The 22,950-nt window shown below is 40.1% G+C and overlaps 1 protein-coding gene across 4 annotated transcripts in view; it reads right to left on the reverse strand.

The window, feature by feature from the left end:
- Window positions 1-22,950, reverse strand: part of TAMM41 (TAM41 mitochondrial translocator assembly and maintenance homolog) — a 55,013-nt gene that overhangs the window by 17,438 nt on the left and 14,625 nt on the right. For all 4 annotated transcript variants that reach the window (XR_010947171.1, XM_067755492.1, XM_067755493.1 and 1 more), the window contains one exon: window positions 8,796-8,941. Coding sequence is in view for 3 of the 4 variants with exons in the window: in XM_067755492.1 (XP_067611593.1) it covers window positions 8,796-8,941 (146 nt within the window). In the remaining variant the exon portion in view is untranslated. The remainder of the gene's footprint in view (window positions 1-8,795; window positions 8,942-22,950) is intronic.

Raw genomic sequence — 22,950 nt, forward strand, 5'->3', positions numbered from 1 at the left:
ACAACATTAAACGCAACAACATTTGCATTATAGGGGTCCCAGAAGGAGAGGAGAGAGAGAAAACACCTGAGAAAATATTTTAAGAGATTATAGTCGAAAACTTCCCTAACATGGGAAAGGAAATAGCCACCCAAGTCCAGGAAGCGCAGAGAGTCCCAGGCAGGACAAACCCAAGGAGAAACACACCAAGACACATAGTAATCAAACTGACAAAAATTAAAGACAAAGAAACATTATTGAAAGCAATAAGGGAAAAATGACAAATAACATACAATGGAACTCTAAGGTTAACAGCTGATTTCTCAGCAGAAGCTCTACAAGCCAGAGGGAGCGGCATGATATATTTAAAGTGATCAAACGGAAGAACCTACAACCAAGATTATTCTACCCAACAAGTATCTCATTCAGATTTGATGGAGAAATCAAAAGGTTTATAGACAAGCAAAATCTAAGAGAATTCAGCACCACCAAACCAGCTCTACAACCAGCTCTACAACTAAAGGAACTTCTTTAAGTGAAAACAGAAGAGAAGAAAAGGACCTACAAAAACAAACCCCCCCAAATTAAGAAAATGGTAATAGGAACATACATATCGATAATTACCTTAAACGTGAATGGATTAAATGGTCCAACCAAAAGACACAGGCTCGCTGAAGGGATACAAAAACAAGACCCATGTATATGCCGTCTACAAGAGACCCGCTAGGGACACATACAGACTGAAAGTGAGGGGATGGAAAAAGATATTCCATGCAAATGGAAATCAAAAGTAAGCTGGAGTAGCAATACTCATATCAGATAAAATAGATGTTAAAATAAAGAATGTTACAAGACACAAGGAAGGACACTACATAATGATCAAGGGATCAATCCAACAGGAGAATATAACAACTATAAACCTATATGCACCCAACATAACAGCACCTCAACATAAGGCAACTGCTAACAGCTATAAAAGAGGAAATCGACAGTAACACAATAATAGTGGGGGACTTTAACACCTCACTTACACCAATGGACAGATCAACCAAACAGAAAATTAAAAGGAAACACAAGTTTTAAATGACACAATAGACCAGATAGATTTAATTGATATTTATAGGACATTCCATCCAAAAACAGCAGATTACACTTTCTTCTCAAGTGCACATGGAACATTCTCCAGGATAGATCACATCTTGGGTCACAAATCAAGCCTCAGTGAATTTAAGAATTTTGAAATCATATCAAGCATGTTTTCTGACCACAATGCTATGAGATGAGAAATCAATTACAGGGAAAAAAACCGTAAAAAACACAAACACATGGAGGCTAAACAATACATTACTAAATAACCAAGAGATCACTGAAGAAATAAAAAAGGAAATCAAAAAAAACCTAGAGACAAATGACAACAAAACCACGACGATCCAAAATCTATGGGATGCAGCAAAAGCAGTTCTAAGAGAGACGTTTAGAGCAATACAAGCCGACCTCAAGAAACAGGAAAAATCTCAAATAAACAATCTAACCTTACACCTAAAGGAACTAGAGAAAGAAGAACAAACAAAACCCAAAGTTAGTAGAAGGAAGAAATCATAAAGATCAGAGCAGAAATAAATGAAATAGAAACAAAGAAAACAATAGCAAAGATCAATAAAACTAAAAGCTGGTTCTTTGAGAAGATAAACAAAATTGATAAACCACTGGCTAGACTCAGCAAGAAAAAGAGGAGAGGACTCAAATCAATAAAATTAGAAATGAAAAAGGAGAAGTTTCAACAGATGCCGCAGAAATACAAAGCATCCTAAGAGACTACTACAAACAACTCTATGCCAATAAAATGGACAACCTGGAAGAAATGGACAAATTCTTTGAAAGGTATAGCCTTCCAAGACTGAACCAGGAAGAAACAGAAAATCTGAACAGACCAATCACAAGTAATGAAATTGAAACTGTGATTAAAAATCTTCCAAGAAAAAAAGTCCAGGACCAGATGGCTTCACAGGTGAATTCTATCAAACATTTACAGAAGAGCTAACACCCATCCTTCTCAAACTCTTCCAAAAAATTGCAGAGGAAGGAACACTCCCAAACTCATTCTACAAGGCCACCATCACCCTGATACCCAAATCAGACACAGATATTACAAAAAAAGAAAATTACAGACCGACATCACTGATGAATACAGATGCAAAAATCCTGAACAAAATACTAGCAAACAGAATCCAACAACACATTGAAAGGATCATACACCATGATCAAGTGGGATTTATCCCAGGGATGCAAGGATTCTTCAATATATGCAAATCGATCAATGTGATACACCATTATTAACAATTTGAAGAATAAAAACCATATGATCTCAATAGATGCAGAAAAAGCTTTTGAGAAAATTCAACACCCATTTATGATAAAAACCCTCCAGAAAGTGGGCATAGAGGGAACCTACCTCAACATAATAAAGGCCATATACGACAAACCCACAGCAAACATCATTCTCAATGGCGAAAAACTGAAAGCATTTGCTCTAAGATCAGGAACAAGATAAGGATATCCACTCTCGCCACTCCTATTCAATATAGCTTTGGAAGTCCTAGCCACGGCAATCAGAGAAGAAAAAAGAAATAAAAGGAATACAAATGGGAAAAGAAGAAGTAAAACTGTCACTGTTTGCAGATGACATGATACTACACATAGAGAATCCTAAAGATGTCACCAGAAAACTAATAGAGCTAATCAGTGAACTTGGTAAAGTTGCAGGATACAAAATTAATGCACAGAAATCTCTTGCATTCCTATACACTAATGATGAAAAATCTGAAAGGGAAATTAAGGAAACACTCCCATTTACCACTGCAACAAAAATAATAAAATACCTAGGAATAAACCTACCTAGGGAGACAAAAGACCTGTACGCAGAAAACTATAAGACACTGGTGAAAGTAATTAAAGATGATACAAACAGTTGGATAGATATAGCATGTTCTTGGATTGGAAGAATCAATATTCTTCCAATCCAGGAACATGGAAAATGACTATACTACCCAAAGCAATCTACAGATTCAATGTAATCCCTATCAAATTACCAATGGTATTTTTTACAGAACTAGAACAAGAAAACCTTAAAATTCGTATGGAGACACAGAAGATCCCGAATAGCAAAAGCAGTCTTGAAGGGAAAAAACGGAGCTGGAGGAATCAGACTCTTTGACTTCAGATTATACTACAAAGCTACAGTAATCAAGACAATATGGTACTGGCACTGGCACAAAAACAGAAATACAGATCAATGGAACAAGATAGAAAGCCACACACCTATGGTCAATTAATCTATGACAAAGGAGGCAAGGATATACAATGGAGAAAAGAGTCTCTTCAATAAGTGGTGCTGGGAAAACTGGACAGCTACATGTAAAAGAATGAAATCAGAACACTCCCTAACTCCATACACAAAAAGAAACTCAAAATGGATTAGAGACCTAAATGTAAGACCAGACACTATAAAACTCTTAGAGGAAAACATAGGAAGAACACTGTTTGACATAAATCAGCGCAAGATCTTTTTTGACCCACCTCCTAGAGAAATGGAAATAAAACCAAAAATAAACAAATGGGACCTAATGAAACGTCAAAGCTTTTGCACAGCAAAGAAAACATAAACAAGACGAAAAGACAACCCTCAGAATGGGAAAAAATATTTGCAAATGAATCAACGGACAAAGGATTAATTTCCAAAATTTACAAGCAGCTCATGCAGCTCAATAACAAAAAAACAAACAACCCTATAAAAAATGGGTAGAAGACCTAAATAGACATTTCTCCAAAGAAGACATACAGATGGCCAAGAAGCACATGAAAAGCTGCTCAACATCACTAATTATTAGAGAAATGCAAATCAAAACTACAATGAGGTATCACCTCACACAGTTAGAATGGGTATCATCAGAATATCTACAATCAATCAATGCTGGAGAGGATGTGGAGAAAAGGGAACCCCCTTGCACTGCTGGTGGGAATGTCAATTGATACAGCCACTATGGAAAACAGTATGCAGGTTCCTTAAAAAACTGAAAACAGAATTACCATATGAACCAGCAATCCCACTACTGGGCATATACCCAGAGAAAACAGTAATTCAAAAAGACACATGCACCTCAATGTTCACTACAACACTATTTACAATAGCCAGGTCATGGAAGCAACCTAAATGCCCATCAACAGACGAATTGATAAAGAAGATGTGGTACATATATACAATGGAATATTACTCAGCCATAAAAAGGAATGAAATTGGGTCATTTGTAGAGACGTGGATGGACCTAGAGACTGTCACACAGAGTGAAGTCAGTCAGAAATAGAAAAAGAAATATCGTATATTAATGCATATATATGGAACCTAGAAAAATGGCACAGATGAACCGGTTTGCAGGGCAGAAATAGAGACACAGATGTAGAGAACAAAAAGTATGGATACCAAGGGGGGGAAGTCACAGGGGGTGGTGGTGGTGTGATGAATTGGGACATTGGGATTGACATATATACACGAATATGTACAAAATGGATAACTAATTAAAAACAAACAAACAAACTTAAAGCTATAACTGCCGTCCAATCACTTTAGAATTGGCAGACAAGAAGTCCAGAAGACAAAGAAATGAATCACCATACTGGTAGAAATAATTAAACCTGACCATCAGGAGGTAGGGCTGCTGGTACACATCTCTTATTACCTCTTGCCCAACTTTGATGGTAAATGGGAAGTGTAGTAGCTACAGTCCGAGATGGGCATGGTGACCAGAGTCTCAGACTCCTCAGGGATGAGGGTCTGGGCCACCTCACCTAGCTAGACCAGCCTAAATGCTAGAAAGGGTGAGGGGAATTTGGAATGGGCAGCAGAGGCGGGAGAAGATGGGTATCAGTGGCAGCTTTAAGATTAGATGCATCTCTGGGAACTGAAGCTCAGCCCACTCATCTTATTCTTGTGCATTTCCCCACAATAAGAAGCCAGTTAGAACATAGATCATCCAGGCTTTCAGAGGCCAAACTGAGGGCCTTGGAAGTTTATTTTCACAGTTAAAGGAAATTCCCAGCTGTTTTCCCTTGCTCAGTTTCTAAAAGTTGGCAGCTAGGCACATTATCTTTCCCTATCCTCTAACCAGAGAGTAGATGATGTCTCTTTGGAGAAATTCTACAAATACTGAAACTTGGGGTCCTCCAATGAAACAGTCAGGTCCTTGTCCCAAATCCTATAGGGAAGCTCACTAGCTGACATGCTCTATCCATCACAAAGAACTCCCAGTCTGCATTTTTTAAACTGCCTTGCTCTTTAAAATACAGGCCACAAAGGATGTGCAAACATTTGAGAAAAGCTTCTAACACAACAGATGAGAGTGAATCCATAGAAAAAAAGGAACTAAGAGAAACAGAGACAATATAGAGAGCAAGAAAAAACTTCAAAAATTTTAATAAAGATCATTAAAGAGATGAGGAAAGATAATGCATTCATACAAGAACAGGATGCTATAAAAAAGAACATTCAGAGGAAATTAAAAATTCAAAAGAAGTGTTAGAAGATTGATTCAAACAATTCTTCTGGAAAACAGAACAAAAACCCAAAGAAACAGGAATGAGGGAAAGAAATGATCGAACAAGGAGGTCCAACAACCAACTAACAGGAATTCTAGAAAGAACAAGCTAAGAAAATGGATATGAAGAAATGATGAAAGAAAATTTCATTACAGAAATTATAAAAGAAAATTTCCTAGAACTGAAGCTCGTGAATTTCCAGACTATGCCAGACTAATAAATGAAAAACATGGGAATTCCCTGGCATTCCACCAGTTAGGACTCCACGCTTCCACTGCAGGGGGCAAGGGTTTGATCCCTGGGTGGGGAACTAAGATCCCATAAGCTGCATGGTGCAGCCATAAAACTAATAGTAATTTTAAAAATAAATGAAAAACATACACACAAAGACAAAGGCAAATCATCATGAAATTTAAGAATACTGGAAAAAAGGAAACGATCCTAAATACTGTCAGAGAGATAAAAAAGGTCACATCCAAAGGATAGGGAATCTGAATAGTGTTGGACATTTTATTTTTTTAATTCAAACAGAAAGTCACAAAAATTATAATCATCCTCATCAGTTCACTCAGTCCCATGTAATTAATTTTTTTTTCATTCTTGATTTTTGTTAGCACTTTTATGAATTCATCAGTTTTCCATTAGAGCTCTGAAAATGCTTATTCATTCAGTTCAGCAGTACAGTCAGTTACCAGAAACCTGTACTTGTCAGAGCCTTTTCTATGAATTCCTTGAAGATGAAACCCTTTTATAGGAACATTTTTGCAAAAGCATCAGAGTACACCCAGAACTGTCTGTAAATGACAAAAGACTTAAAAATGACCACGGTTAAAGATTTGATGAACGTTCATAATAATGCAACTGACAAGGAAATTTAGTTATCTCTGAGATATACATTTTAAAGTAATAACTAGAATTATGACTTATAACATTATACCAAAACATATAAGATTTTTAGAAATTTCATGTCATGTCTGAAACATTTATATTAACATATTTCCATACAAATAACCCAAAGAAAGTTTAGTATTAGTTGTTTGTTTGTTGTTTTTTTATACTGCAGGTTCTTATTAGTCATCAATTTTATACACATCAGTGTATACATGTCAATCCCAATCGCCCAATTCAGCACACCACCATCCCCACCTCACCGCGGTTTTCCCCCCTTGGTGTCCATACGTTTGTTCTCTACATCTGTGTCTCAACTTCTGCCCTGCAAACTGGTTCATCTGTACCATTTTTCTAGGTTCCACCTACATGTGTTAATATATGATATTTGTTTTTCTCCTTCTGACTTACTTCACTCTGTATGACAGTCTCTAGTGTGGGACTTCTGAATGCAACTCTAGAAGCTAGAATAAATGAAGCTATGACTTAAAACTTCTGAGGGAAAATTACTTCCAGCCTAGAATTTGATATCTAGCTCAAACTATCAATCAGTGTGAGGGTGGAATTTTCAGATGTACATGGTCTCAAAAAATTTACGTCCTTCACAACCTATGTTAGGAAGTACTAAAAGGTATACTTCATCAAAATTAAAGTGTAAACTGTGAAAGAGGAAAAGATCCAGTAAACCAAAAACTTGCAAAGGAGAGGGGAAGAAATTCTTGGGTATTAATGAAAGAAAGTTTCAGGAGAAGAGCTGTGCATCAAGCCTAGAATGGAACCATACCCGAAAGGAACAGGGGACACAGGGCTCCAGGAAGAACGTCCCCAAGAACAGTAAGAAACAGAGAACACACGTGATGTGTTTGTCTACAGTGGAAGATGTTCTACAGGTCTGTAGCAGAATTTGAGGGTGAATTAGTTACAGGTATGTAGAAACTAAGCAAGTGAAAAAAATGAGACAGTGATTAACTCCAAGAAAAACAAAGTTGTACAGGAAAGGAAATTTCATAGTAGTATATCTTAGCAATGAAGAAAGTTATGTGTCACAATAAAGTAAATATCGACTATTACCCTAACCCAAAATTATGTAATAACTATACATGGAGCATAAGCGGTGGAGGAGTGGGGGTGGGGGGTGGGGAGAGGAGGAGAGAGAGAAAGAGAGAGAGAGAATGTATGTGTGTTGATTGCGGTGCATAAGAGAGTAAAAAATCCTCATTTTCCATAGAAAGATGACAAAAATAAAGTACAAGTTGAAAAAAATCAAGAATAACAATCAAACCATATTACTTAGAAATATGGAGGTAAACGTAAGAAGAATCAGTGAAGGAGACGAAAGCAGTTGCTCTGGGAAGTAGCACAGACAAGTAGGAAGGTGTACAGCAGGGAACTGCTGCTTTTTGTTACAAACCTTGGGGTGCCACCTGGTTTTTAAACAATATGTATGCATTACTTTAAGAAAAGTAAAAATTAAAAACAAAATACCTCAATCTAAAGCAAACATGGCAAAATTTGTTAACCTGAGTGGTGGGTATTCTGGGCACTCATGTTATCCTCCAACATTACATTTAAAATAATTCCTACTTTTTTAAAGTTTCCTTTCAGTTCTAGAAATGCCATTAACTTGTCATTCAACATAATATTAGTTGCCCCTATTATGTGGAAGAGGAAGAGCATTAAAAAAGTAAAATAGTATTCCTTAACTTAAAGATAAAAAACTATGAATTCTATAGTTTAAAAAATCTTAAATCCAAATTACTTTTCTCAAAGGAAAGGCTCTTTGATTTTTCTTTTCAAAAAATTTAATATTTTGAAGAATGCCTTGAAAGAAAGTTTTGTTTGATGTATCAAAGAAAAGTTCCAAGACATGATACATATAACAAGTGGGGAAAAAACAAGCTTCAGAATAACCTGTATGAATACATTTATGTAAAATAAAACCAACCAAAAAAGACCAAACTGCTTCATACATGTGTATATGTACAAATACATACAAAAGTACATGCAACAAGATCTGGAAGAAAACATGCCAAACTGTTAATAAGGCTACCTCTGGGGAGGCAGGTGGGCTTGGGGATGGAAAGAAGGTAATTTCAGAGTTTATTTTCACTCATTTTTAATTAATAATTAACGTACATAGTAAGAACTTCAAATGGCAAAAAAGACACACACAGTGAGGACCAGTCCCCACCTCCCCCCGCCTCATGTCAGCCCTTGGTCCCCTTCTCCAAAGGCAGCCTCTTATTACTAGTCACTTACTAGTCATTTGTGTACCTTTTAGCCTTATTTCAAATATACGGAAGAACATAAGTCCACAGGATTTCCCACAGATAGTTTACCTCCAGGCTGCCTTGCTGGATTTTATACACCACTTGGGGATTCTCCTGTAGAATGCTGCCGTAGAGCTCACGAAAATGGGCTATGTTGGGCTTCACAATATTCAACACTTTTGCCTTATCCTCTCCAACCACCATCCGAAAGTCACCTGGTTAAAACAAACAGAAAAACGAATTTTCCACTGCGAATTCACATTCTGACCTGTGAACTACAGTCCCCCAGCTGACACTGCACTAGTTCAACCTGGCAGGATCTCTCATTCAAAACACTTGCTTTTTCACCTTAAAACTGGGAACACAGTACCCCAGAAATGCAGGCACATGTTCGGGGGGAAAGAGAGCCTCTCAAATCACAAAGCCCTTTAGCAGTTAAAATATAGTTACCTAAGTACAAAAGGTAGTCACCATTGAGAGGTTAATATGTGTTTGTTTTTCCAATGCAGAAGCTTCTGTATTTATAAACTTTCATCTTGTGAACAAAACTCTGCCTGTGACCAATCACAGAGATGGGGGCTGTGTGCCTCACCACAGCTGTGTCCTTGGTACTGCTTACTCAGCTTGGCCCTCTTGCTGTTTGCGTGAGGGCTTTTGAGGTGCTTTATGAATATAAATAACCTTATTATATTTGATAAGGGCAAGGTTTACATTTAAGATAAACTTTAAAGCAGATATAATTTAAAAAATTGCAAGTAGTGAACTTGCTGATCTTCTAGAGAAGCCAAGAGGCAACTGGGACTCCTGGGGACACAGACGCTGATGGTGGCCATTCTGAGGAGCTCATTCTACCATGAGGACACTGGTGCTGGCAAGTGCCATCTTGGAGTCCTCCCTCTAGCCTATTAGCACAAGGCCTGCTCATTACTGGGTCAGAACCAGCCCCAGGCCCTACAGCCAATCACCCTTGGACAAGCCCCAACCACCAGCAAGCCAGTGGCCACGACACTGGCAGGGCCTGACAGCTAACTGGGCCAGGGACCAGCCCTGCCTATGAGCATGCCCAAAGAAGTCAGCCCCACCACAAGAGAAGGGCCCATGTGGCCCATACAGGGGGCACCCCTATATAGTCCTGGTGACCAGAAGGAAGAGTGCTGCTGGGACCCACAGGACGTCTCCTACATAAGGCCACTCCTCCAAGATTGGGAAACATCCAGCATCACCCTGATGCCAAACCGAACAAGCAGGCAGCATCACCCTGATACCAAAACCAGACAAACATGCCACAAAAAGAAAGAAAAGAAGAGAAAAGAAAATTACAGGCCAACATTAATGATAAACTTAGATGTAAAAATCGTCAACAAAATATCACCAAATCAAATTTAACAATGTATTAAAAGGATCACACACCATGATCAAGTGGGATTTATCCTAGGGATGCAACAATGGTTCAATATCTGCAAATTAATCAATGTGATACACCAGATTAACAAATTGAAAAATAAAAATCATATGATCATCTCAACTGATGCAGAAAAAGTTTCTGACAAAATTCAACGTCCATTTATGATCAAAACTCTCAACCAAGTAGGTATAGAGGAAACACACTGAACATAATAAAGGATATATATGATAAGCATACAGCCAACATCATATTCAATGGTGAAAAGCTGAAAGCATTTCCTCTAAGATCAGGAATAAGACAAGGATGCCCACAGTCGCCACTTTGATTCAACCTGGCATTGGAAGTCCTAGCCACAGCAATCAGACAAGAAAAAGAGGTAAAGGGAATCCAAATTGGAAAGGAAGAAGGAAAACTGTCAGTGTTCGTAGATGACATGATACTACACATAGAAAATCTTAAAGTTGCCACCAAAAAGCTATTAGAACAAATGAATTAAGTTGAAGGATACAAAATTAATATATAGAAATCTGTTGCATTTCTATACACTAATAATGAAATATCAGAAAGATAAATTAAGAAAACAATCCCATTTACACTTCCATCAAAAAGAATAAAATACCTAGGAATAAATCTAACCAAGGAGGTAAAGGACTTGTACTCAGAAAACTATAAGACATTGATGAAATAAACTGAAGACTACACAAACGGAAAGATATACCATGCTCATGGATTGGAAGAGTTAATATTGTTAAAATGACCATACTACCCAAGGCAACCTACAGATTCAGTGCAATCCCTATCAAAGTACCAGTGGCATTTTTCACAGAACTAGAATGAATAATTCTAAAATTTATATGGAAACACAAAAGACCCCAAAAAGCCAAAGCAATCTTGAGAAAGAAGAACAAAGCTGGAGGTATCATGCTCCCTGATTTCCAATTACACTACAAAGCTACAGAAATTAAAACAGTATGGCACAGGCACAAAAACAGACACATAGATCAAAGGAACAGAACAGAGAGTGCAGAAATAGACCCACACTTACACATTCAATTAATCTATGACAAAGAACGCAAGAATATATCATGGGGAAAAGACAGTCTCTTCAATAAATGGTACAGGAAAACTGGATAGCTACATGCAAAAGAATGACACTGGACTTCTTTCTCACACCACATACAAAAATAAACTCAAAATGGATTAAAGACTTAAAAATAAGACCTGAAACCATAAAACTCTGTCCATATGAGCTTTAATATCAGTCTTAGCAATATTTTGGGGGGCTCTGTCTCCTCAGGCAAGGGACATAAAAGCAAAAATAAACAAATGGGACTACATCAAACTAAAAAGCTGTTGCACAGCAAAGGAAACTATCAACAAAATAGCAGTCTACTTAATGGGAAAAGATACTTGCAAATGATATATGCAACTCATACAACTCAACAACAAAAAAACCCAAACAACCTGATTAAAAAATGGGCTGCAGATCTGAATAGACATTTTTCCAAAGAAGTTTTATAAAGATGGCCAATAAACACCTGAAAAGATGCTCAAATCACTAATCATTAGGCAAATGCAAAATAAAGCCACACTGAGATACCACCTTACACCTGTCAGAATGGCTATCATCAAAAAGACTACAAGTAGCAAGTGTTGGCAAGGATGTGGAAAAAAGGGAACCCTCATTCAGGAATGTAAATTAGTACAGCCACTACAGAAAACAGTATGAAGGTTCCTCAAAAAATTAAAAATAGAACTACTGTATGATCCAGGAATCCCACTTCTGGGTATTTTTCCAAAGAAAACAAAACACTAATTTGAAAAGATATATGCACTCCTATGTTCACTGCAGAATTATTTACAACTGCCAAGATATGGAAGCAACCTAAGTGCCCACTGATGGATGAATGGATAAAGAAGATGGGATATATATATATACACATACACACACACACAATGGAATATTAGCCATAAAAAAAGAATGAAATCTTGCCATTTGAGACAACATGGATTGACCTATAGGGTATTATGCTAAGCAAAATAAGTCAGAGAAAGACAAATACTGTATGATTTCACTTATATGTGGAAACTGAAAAACAAAACAAACAACAAAACTGAAACAGACTCACAGATACAGAGAACAAACGTATGGTTGCCAAAGGGGATGGGGGAGAGAGATGAGTGAAATAGGTGAGAGAGAGTAAGAAGTATAAACTTCCATTTATAAAAGAAATGTCACAGGGATGTAATATACAGCATAGGGAATATAGTCAGTTACATTGTAATAACTATGTATGGTGATAGATGATAGCTAGACTTATCATGGTGATCATTTTGTAATGTATAAAAATATAAAATCACTGTGTTGTACATTGCAACTAATATAATATTGTAAGTCAATTATACTTCAATTAAAAAAAAAAGCACCAAAAGGCTGCCTCTACATGATGCCAAAGCATCTGGAAAAAAAGTATGAAATTTAGTTTAAGAAGAAAAAAGACTACGCTCAGTTTAAAGTTAAAAAAAATTGCAAGTGGTGAGAAATGAGGAACCTTACATTGGCCTGTGGAATGAACTGAGCTGCAAAATACTAATTCCAAAGGATAAAGAGCAACTTTTGAAACAACCTTAAAGTGCCCTACCCTGCCCAAGCCACTGGCGACCATCAGCAAGATATGGGGGCAAAAGAGTGATGAAATGGGAAAACTTGTGTGAATGCCTATTGGGCTAACGTTAACTCAGAAGAGGCTGGGCACACGTGAGGAACCCCTGGGGAAGCTTGGAGAAAGCCATGTGGCTGAAGCCTTTGCTGGGCAGATAGAAAGAAGTCTGGGGGAGGAGTGAGGTGGAAAGAGCAGGCAGATACCTCAGCTGCTGAGGAATCCCCTGGGGGGAGGGTGACAATGTAACTTATCATCCGAACTAGGTCACTTTTGAGGGTGAAGTGGGCAATGCAAAGTCATCAGGACAAGTATTAACTGGGCAAACCAGGACATGTGGTTACCCTCACCGATTTCTTTTCTTGGGAGCAGGGAAGGGATTCATCAAAATTATGACCAGCCACAGCAGATCTTCTAGAGCAAACTGTTGGTCTGTTTGGAAAAATAAAAAGATATCCAATAGTCAGTATGTACTTCAGTAAGGAATAAAATACACTGGATTTTTAAGTTTCAAAGGACCAACTTACACTACAATTTGGTAGAAAGCATGTGGGGACTATAAGCTTTGGAAAAAGAGTTACAAACAGCCTCTGGAACCCGACCTTTGTGAGATGAGGTCGGGACTGGTTAGAGCAGTGAGCTCAAGTGAATCCTGTCTTAACAAGCTGCTCAAATACAGACAAGACTGTTTTTTTCACTATTATTTTAAAGGGAAGAGAGTTACATAGTTAAACCCTGGGACGACTGCTAGTGAGGGTGTAGAGAAATTGGTTCTTTCACATAATGCTTTTGAGTTTATAAACTGCTAACATACTTCTGGAAGCGGTGAATGATGAAACCTCATCTCTGGAGAGGAAGCCCCAAGCAACAAACCCAAACAGAGGTTAGGAGGCAAACTTCGCTGAGCATTTGCTTTGTCATATTACCTCATTTGTCCACGCACCTGTCCTCTCCCGTGGATGCTGCCCTATCCCGATCGAGCACGAAGGCAAAAGAGACACAGGGATGATGGAACCCGCCTGAGGTTTCACAAGAAGCAACTGAATACATTCCACACACACAACGGTTCACTGAAGCACTATTCATAACACTGAAATCCTGGCAGCAACCAAATGTCCCACGACAGGGGAACGGTGCACCCACACCTACCACGGAGCAGGGTGCAACCACTAAAAATTACAGGCACGACACACTGTGAGATGTAAAATGACCATGTAATAATATGCAGCTAAGAAACCAGGATACAGAAGTACAAGAAGGAAACAACTGTAAAAAACAGGAAAAACAAGACAAAAGGGCTATTTTAAAATGGTTATGTTTGCTCTAATAAGATACACATTTATTGTGGGCTTTTTAATGGCCTGTGCTTCACACTGGCTGTCTAGTTCAGGGCTGGCAAAGCCTCGTAAAGAAGGTACTGATTGGGACTTCCCGGGTGGCGCAGTGGTTAAGAATCTGCCTGTAAGAGCCGGGGATACGTATTCGAGCCCTGGTCCGGGAAGAACCCACATGCCTCGGAGCAGCTAAGCCCGTGCACCACAACTACTGAGCCTGCGCTCTAGAGGCCGTGAGCCACAACTACTGAGCCCACGTGCCACAACTACTGAAGCCCATGAGCCTAGAGCCCATGCTCTGCAATGAGACAAGCCACAGAGGTGAGAAGCCTGTGCACCGCAATGAAGAGTAGCCCCCGCTCGCCGCAACCAGAGAAGGCCTGTGCGCAGCAACTAAGACCCAACACAGCAGAAAATAAATAAATTTTAAAAAAAAAAGAAGGTACTGATTATTCTCAATTTCAGTGATGAGGAGATGGGGTTGCAAAGACAGCTTGCCCAAGGCCCAGCCACCTCTTAGTATCAGGGCAGCAATGTCTTAGGTAATAGCTTTACTTCACTTCGTAATTTTCCTCCCTTTCCCTCACTTCTGTAACGATGGCACACTACTTCTGGCATTTTAAAATAAATTCGCAGATGCACAGAGGTGCTAGCTCAGCAAATGTGAATGGAGAGGCAGCTGGGTTAACTTTCAATTGTGTAAATCCTTACGCTTTTATTCAGAGCCTATAAATGTCTTCTATTAATCTCTGAAGGGGTGAAATGTCATCAAACTCTGAATCTAACAGGCTGGCTCGGAAGTGAAAGATCAAATTGCATCACTGTTGAGTTCTCAATATTTGTGCCATTTCTTCTCCCCTGTACATTCCACAAACAAAAAGTTCTTATATTTTAGATAGTAACTTTCTGAGAGAGGGACTGTACATTACCAAAATGTAAGGGTATACAAATTCAAATCCTCCCCAAAGAACAACTGCATGCCACAATGAAAGGAGCTGGAAAATACCATGGACTTTCTGAGAACGCGGACTGAAGCTTATTCGTCCCTGAACCGCCAGCTCCTCACGCACTGCCTGGCACAGGAAGGCACATCAATAAATGTCTGCTGAATTGAATTTCTCCAATTGCTGTGCTCAGCCATGGGGAACAGCAAGCAAATGGGCTTATTACCTGCTGCTTCAGAACAAAATGAATAAAATCGTGAGCACAGCATGAACCAGCATCATAGGAATCAATTTTTCTTACCTGCAAATATATGTTTACAACAAAATACAGGGATTGAGAAAAACTGACTGCTGACTTTTATTTTATGCCTCTACCGGTGGGTTTATAATTGCTCAAGCCAGAGAACTGCCAGTCTAATTCAATGGGTAACCAAAAGGGTAACCTCTCCTTGACTTGAAATAAGACAAACTCAGAGGCTTGTAACCCATCTGTAGCTGGCCTGCTCTATGATTCCAGCATGTCTGCAGCAGTCAGGGACGTTATTACAAAGGCAGGGATGTGAGTGGAAAGGCCCCGGCTCTCAAGTCTGGCAATGTCCCAGGGTGGCTGCAGTTGAGTTACTTAACCTTTCTGAATCAGTTTCCTTTTCTGAAAAATGTCTGTAATAGTCATACTAACCTCACAAAATTGCTTTTAGGTTCAAATGATTAAGGTATTAGAAAATGCTTTGTAAATAGTGAAGCAGATATTGTTGTGACGATGTGTATATGGGAAGGGCAAGGACAGAGGGTGCAGGAAGCCCTGAGTTTTTAAGATACTGACTGGGTAACTTTCCCCTCTTAGACTAACTGCACTACCACTGTCATCTCAGTTCAATAAATATCTGGGTGGTTTCTAAGTGCCAGGAGCCGTGCTGGACTCTGGGGATACAAAGATACAGGCTCTGCCCAGGAGGTAAGTGACATGAAAACAGAGCATTTCAGTGCAGGTTACGACGTGGGACTCCCATGTGAAAGTGTTCAGGAATAGGAGCCCAAACTGGAAGTCGACACAGCAGCATAATACTCATTTTAAACAGTTGTGGGTTTTTTTGAGATGTAATTCACACACCATACAATTCATCTATGTCAACTACATAATTCCATGCTTATTCACAGGGCTATGCAACCATCTAATTTTAGACCATTTCAGCCTCCCTAAAAGAAACCCTGTACCATTAACAGTCACTCTCCCTCCACCCATCCACCCCCAGCCCCAGGCAAAGACTAATCTGCTTTCTGTCTCTATAGATTTGCCTATCCTGGACATTTTATATAAGTGGGACTGCACAACATATGGTCTCTTATGATTAGCATAATGTTTTCAAAGTTTATCATGTTGTAGCACTTATCAGTACTTATTCCTGTTTATGACTAAATAATATTCCACTGGATGGATGTACCACATTTTAGTTATCCATCTCTCAGTTGATGGGTATTTGGGTTGTTTTTACTTTGGGGCCATTTTTTATGAATAACGCTGCTATGAACATTTGTGTATGACTTTTCGTCTGGATATATGTTTTCATTTCTCTTGGGTAGATACCCAGGAGTATAACTGTTGGGTCATATAGTTACTCTAAGCTTAATATTTTGAGGGACTGCCAGACTATTTTTCCAAAGCGGCTGTACCATTTTATGTGCTACCAGCAATGTACAAGGGTTTCAGTTTCTCCACATCCTCGTCAACACCTGTTCTCACCTGTCACTTTGGTTATAGCCATTGTAGTCGGTGTGAAACAGGGTCTCTGTGGTTCTGTTTGACATTTCCCTAATTACGAATGACGCTGAGCATCTTTTCATGTGCTTATTTGCTATTTGTATACTTTCTTTGAAAAAATGTCCTTTGCCCGTTTCTATATTAGGTTATTTGTCTTTTTACTGCATTCTAAGAATTCTTCATACATTCTGGATACTAGTCCCTTATCAGATACATGATTTGTTAAGTATTTTCTCCCATTTTGTTGGCTGCCTTTTCACTTTCTTGACAGTTTTGTTTGCAGCACAGAAGTTTAATTTGTATATAGTCCCATTTATCTATTTCTTTTGTTGCTTGTGCTTTTGGTGTATACCTAAGAAACCACTGCATAACCCAAAGTGACTCTTCTAAAAGTCTTACAGTTTTAGCTCTTACATCCATGACTCATTTTGAGTTAATTTTGTGTAGGGTATATGTTAGGGGGTCCAACTTCATTCTTTTGCATGTGGACAAAATAATTCTTATTTGAAAAAAGATGACTAAGGCAGTATTTCTAGGAGGCAGCCTAACACATCATTCGAAATACATCCCCAAAATACCTCCATGGCACGTGGAAGAGAATGAGATAAGAATAAACAGCTGATGTACTTGGTGATATAAATTTGAATCATATAAAAATTTTTGGGGACTTCCCTGGTGGCACAATGGTTAAGAATCCACCTGCCAATGCAGGGGACACGGGTTCGAGCCCTGGTCCGGGAAGATCCCATGTGCCACGGAGCAACTAAGCCCATGCGTCACAACGATTGAGCCTGCCTTCTATAGCCTGCGAGCCACAACTGCTGAAGCCTGCGTGCCACAGCTAGCGAAGCCCGCGCACCTAGAGCCTGTGCTCTGCAACGAGAAGCCACCGCAGTGAGAAGCCCGCGCAGCGCAATGAAGAGTAGCCCCCGCTCGCCGCAACTAGAGAAAGCCTGCGCGCAGCAACAAAAACCCAATGCCGAAGACCCAACGCAGCCAAAAATAAATAAATAAATTTATTTAAAATAAATAAATAAATAAAATTTTCTCTTCCTGTAGAGAACACATAACGGAGAGGTGTAGGGAGGGACGGGGAGGAATCAGATTTACGATACTGGTTCAGGAAGGAACCAATGTCACAACCATCCACCCATTCATTCATCAAGTATTTACTGAGCGCCCAGTACATGTCCGGTACCACTGTAAGCACTGGAGGACAGTGAGCAAAGCAAGGCAAAAACGTCTGCCCTCAGCATCCTAAGTGGTAGAACAAAGACCAGAGACAAGAATCCCAACAAATAAACAGTACTTCAGATGATGGAAAGTGCGCCGAAGAAAACACAAGCTGCAAAAGCTGACCGGAAATGGGGAGCGAGACACAAGGGGCCCTGGGGGAAGAGTGTCCCAGGTGTAAACCAGGAATGACACATGCCTCACAGACACTTTGTAGAACAGTGACGGGCTACGAGCAAGGGTTCTAGAACCAGAGTGCCTGTGTTCTAATCCAAGCTCAGGACTAGAGGCTACATGACCCAGGACAAGCAACTCACTTCTCTGGGTTTCGGTATCCTCAAATGTAAAGTGGAAGCAGCAGTAGTTGTTAGTTTACAAGTTTCCAGGATTAAATGAGTTAATACATGTAAAGCACTTAGAACAATACCTGATACACAGTAAGTAATCCAGAAACATTAGATATGACTGGTGATTAACATCCCTTCAGGAGTGTTGCATGCTCAGAAATTAGCAAGCGACTGAGTAAAAAGAGTTCCAAGTGAGGTTTCAGCACAAGCTCGAGCTTGCCAAGCCTGGAGAAATATGCTTCCAAATTACTGAAAGAGTCAATCCCCAACATGCAAGTCATTCAATGACACTGCTTGCAAGGTCACAGATGGTGTGACTGTCATGGAATAAATCTTAACACTCTCACCCCAGAGAAAATGTTTCTTTACCAGCTTTGACCAGGATCCAGAAATGGGGATGTTTACTCCCACTTAGAGTCCGGACACCCGTTTCTAATTTTTTTCTCCAAGAATCACTCAACTGGCACTTCCTCACTGCTTTGTCTTATTCCTAGAAGTAGCTGAGACTGCGTTCAGACAATCTGGCATCGAAACAAACCCATTTTCTCTCTTACTGACAGTGCTTGAAGGTGTTTTTTGTTTCTTAAGGACTGTAAAGGGCCAAGTGAATCCACCTGATTTAAGTACTCTTCTAACTTCAACAGGCATTATTTGTCAACATGTAACAAGTTTTATGATTATTATAACTGACAACATAATTCCAATTTGGAGAATGTGTCCAAGGAAGTTAGACAACTTCCAACTCTGCCCCCTTCTGTACCAAAGTAACTTGGCCAAAGTGATTCGTAGCAGTGTCATTAATAAAACAATGATGGACGGAGGCAGCCTGAGCACCCACCAATCACTGAATGATCGAGCGAATAAAGGTGTCTCAGCCTGAGGAAAACCTCTATAGCCAGCAATAGTACACAATAATAGTAATAAATAATAATAGCAGTCATTTTCTGAGCCCCAACCATCAATGAGGTATGAAGCTGGGGGTTTTTATAAATATTATCTCATTGAAAACCTTTTTATGAGATTGTTATTTCTGTTTTACAAAGAAGAAAACAGGCTCAGAAAGGTTCCAGCACCTCCACAAGGCTGGTGTTCAAACTCAGGTCTGACTGTAGTCTTGCCCTTTCTAAGTGTCTGTGTTAATACAAGCAAACATGTATCCAGAATAATAAGGGCTAACATTTACTGAGCATTTACTATGTGCCAGGCACTGGGCTATGCCCTTTACATGTATGATTTAATTTAATCCCTATAAAAACCTTTTTTAGGGAGAAAGAAACTGAGTTACAAGGAGGCAGAAAGTTAATTAAGGTTATAGCTAAGACGTGAACCCAGGAGTCTGACTGGGTTTTTAACACTTTACAAATGCTCCCTTCCATGAAGTAATATTATGACTTAAGAAAAAAAAAAAAAGCAAAGTAGTAAATATCAATAGAATACTTAATTGAAGCAGTTAAGGGTTTGACCTTGATTATTTTCATGTGAAACTGTTCACATCTCTGAGGCACTGCCCTAGTTCGAGCCCTCGTCACCATCCAGACTTGCTGGGCTCTGTCCACCCACCCAACACACATGCACAGATGCCTACCATGAGCCACGGCAGAGTTCCGGAGGTCAAGGATACAGGGCAACGGACACAGACTCGGTCCTAACTGTCCTCCCCACAGACGCCTCTCTGCCTGGCCAGCTCTCACCCGGGCTCTGCTCACGGGTCCTCAGAGGCTGGTGCTCAGTTCCAACGTCACCTTGCGAGAGGCCTTCCCTGGTTACACTAAAGTAACGTTCTCCTTCCTCCCCTATTCTGTGCTGCCATGTGTTTGCTGTCTGATTTTTTACCTACAAAGAAAGCCCCATGAGGGCAGGGACTGTGCCTGCCTTGTTTATTTCCTTCATCCCCAGAGCTTACAGGGGCGCCGGGCAGAGAAGACTCCCCTAATTATATGCTGAATGAAAAAACTTTCCTGTTTTTCGTCTCTTTCCCTCCTGCACAGTGCTGGCAAAATTATCTTTCCAAAACAACAAATCCTGGACCAACTTGCAATGCCTGAAAACTTCTGTGGCTCTTAGCTGTGTATCGCTTGTGAAATTCCCACCTCTTCACTTTGTATTCAGTGCCCTGCCCAACACCGGCCTAACCTCTTCTCCAAAATACCAGAGAGGCAGTGAATTTAAATGGTTAAGAGTGTGGGCTAAGATTCCAGCTCCACCACCTACTAATCTACCAAACAACTGACCTGAGACAGATTTGGGCCTTGGTGTTCTCACCTGTTAAATGGCGACAATAATAGAGCACTCAATCAAAGGGTTGTGGTGAGGATTAAGCTAGTTATTAGATCAAAAGTATTCGGAGTCATTCCTGGTACACAATAAAAAATGCGACTTTCTCCTGCCATAAGCCATGGACCTGAGTCACGTCAATCTGCTCCTTCTTCCCTAAACAAGCCATGCTTTTCACACTCCCCTGCCTTTTCCACATGGGCTGTTTTTTAAATCTACCACTGACTCACCATGGCTGTATGCGTTTATTACTGTGCAGTTCTGTACAGCAGAAACTGCAGCTTTAGTTCTTCATATGTTATGGTGCGCTGATTCACTTGATAAATATTCAACCAGGATCATTACCTAAAATTAGTCATTTAATAGTTTGTACTTCCATAAGAATGTTCAAGGTGGCCCTTTAAAGTTCACTTGGTTTTCTTTTTGTTTACTTAAATGCTGACTTCTAAGAATAACTGAAGGATCAGAAAGCTTTCTCCTCCCCAATTTTGCAGGCTCTCATCATCCACCTACTCCTTTCTCACCATCATTTATAACAATAATGCCATAAATACTGACCCCAGGGCAGTTAAAGTGATCCTTAAATACTGCATAAAATATAGGGGTTATTATTACTACCAGCAATACTGACAGATCTTGCCTCTGCCAGTAATTACTGGCAGGAACGTGTCCAATAACACGGAGACACTGTTTTCTCTGTGTCCTTCCCGACCCTGCCTGGGAGAAATGTTGAATTTCACAGGTTAGGGACAACATATTCTCTCTCTCAACTGGAACCAGGTGGAAAATAAATGTCTAAGTTGGAAATAAAAATACATTGGTGGGTAACTTGAAGTCTGGAATATTCTGAGGGCTTGGGAGGTTTAGGTAGTTTGCCCAAGGGATAGAATCTGATCAATTCAAGGATACTGGGTTCTCAGAAGCCTAAGAAAGGCAGGTAGAAAAGCTTGCCTTTCAACACATCGCCTGGGGCAAGTCTCATACCTATGAAGGACACATGCCTGCAGGGCCTAGATCCTTCCCCATGTGCACTCTCCTCGTATAGTTCCATCACATTATAGGCTAGGTAACCATTAATTACACTGTGTCCTGGCTGAGGAACAACCATCATATACAGTGTTGTTTCAATGGGAAAATATATCCCCAGTCTAAACAACTGGCTTACAGAAGACTTTCTGGAAAATGTCTCATTCATAAGGTAGGGACTACACAGTGTTGGAAGTAGTCCCCCTGGAGAGGATTGGCAAGTATTGTGTCCTAAGTTTTGCGGGAAAAAGAAGCCAACCTCTTTGAAATGAGTAATGCAGGCTACTTGGCCAAATTCTCAGATCCAAATCTGGGTTAAGCAATCACAAATAACAGGAAGCGGCAAGGTGAGGAACGGAAGTGACCGGAGGCCGAGGGGCTGGAGTCACACACAGCGAGGTGCGAGACCCGGCTGTGGGGAGCAGCCCGCTTCCTCTGCCAGCTCTTCCCCCAACAGCCCAGGGCCGGCTCCTTGTCACTATTTCCACCTACGCTCCGTATCACCACCTCAGACTGCCTTCCCGGGCTACCCACTGTGAGACAGCCTTACCCTCAGCCTGATATATTTTCTTCTCTTCATGGCACTTAGCGCGATCTCAAACTGCCTTATTGCTTCTTTACTGCCTGCCTCTCCCTAAAAGACCAGAAACTCCACGAGGAGTTTCACTCGCGCCACGCTTGCTAGTGAGCACCCAGGCCTAGCACAGTGTGTGCCACAGGGAAGACACACAACACAACACACATCTGTTGAACAAACAGGGCTGTAGTACGAGGATTCAGTAATGGAATAAAGGAATAAATGATCCATCCACCTACCTACACATCTATCTACCTACTTACTGACCTCCTTATCTGTGTCTGGAACAGTGTCTCTATACAGCAGCCCTTAATAAATATTATAGAAGAAGCGAAACAGAGGATGATACTGCTGTGAATCAGCAAGTGTTTACTGAACAACAGGAGAAACCAGGAGCATAAGACACAGCCCTTCCAGGAGGCAGAGCAAAACTCAGCTCAAGACTGAGAGCAGCCTGAGTGCCGACTTAAAGTCTGCAAATAGGTGGGAGCAGTGATAAGATTCGATAAATGTCTTTAGTCAGTGTTCTGAATTTACAGAGAACTGGAATCCACCTAACACTATGCTGATCTTGACAACGTGGGCAGAGCAGAGAACGGCTCTGCATCTTCTCCCACAGAAGTCGACAAAAGGCTTCTGGTCCCCGCTGTCTCACAGGGGAGCGT

Source organism: Pseudorca crassidens, chromosome 10 (assembly GCF_039906515.1).
Source record: "Pseudorca crassidens isolate mPseCra1 chromosome 10, mPseCra1.hap1, whole genome shotgun sequence".
Lineage (NCBI taxonomy): Eukaryota > Metazoa > Chordata > Mammalia > Artiodactyla > Delphinidae > Pseudorca > Pseudorca crassidens.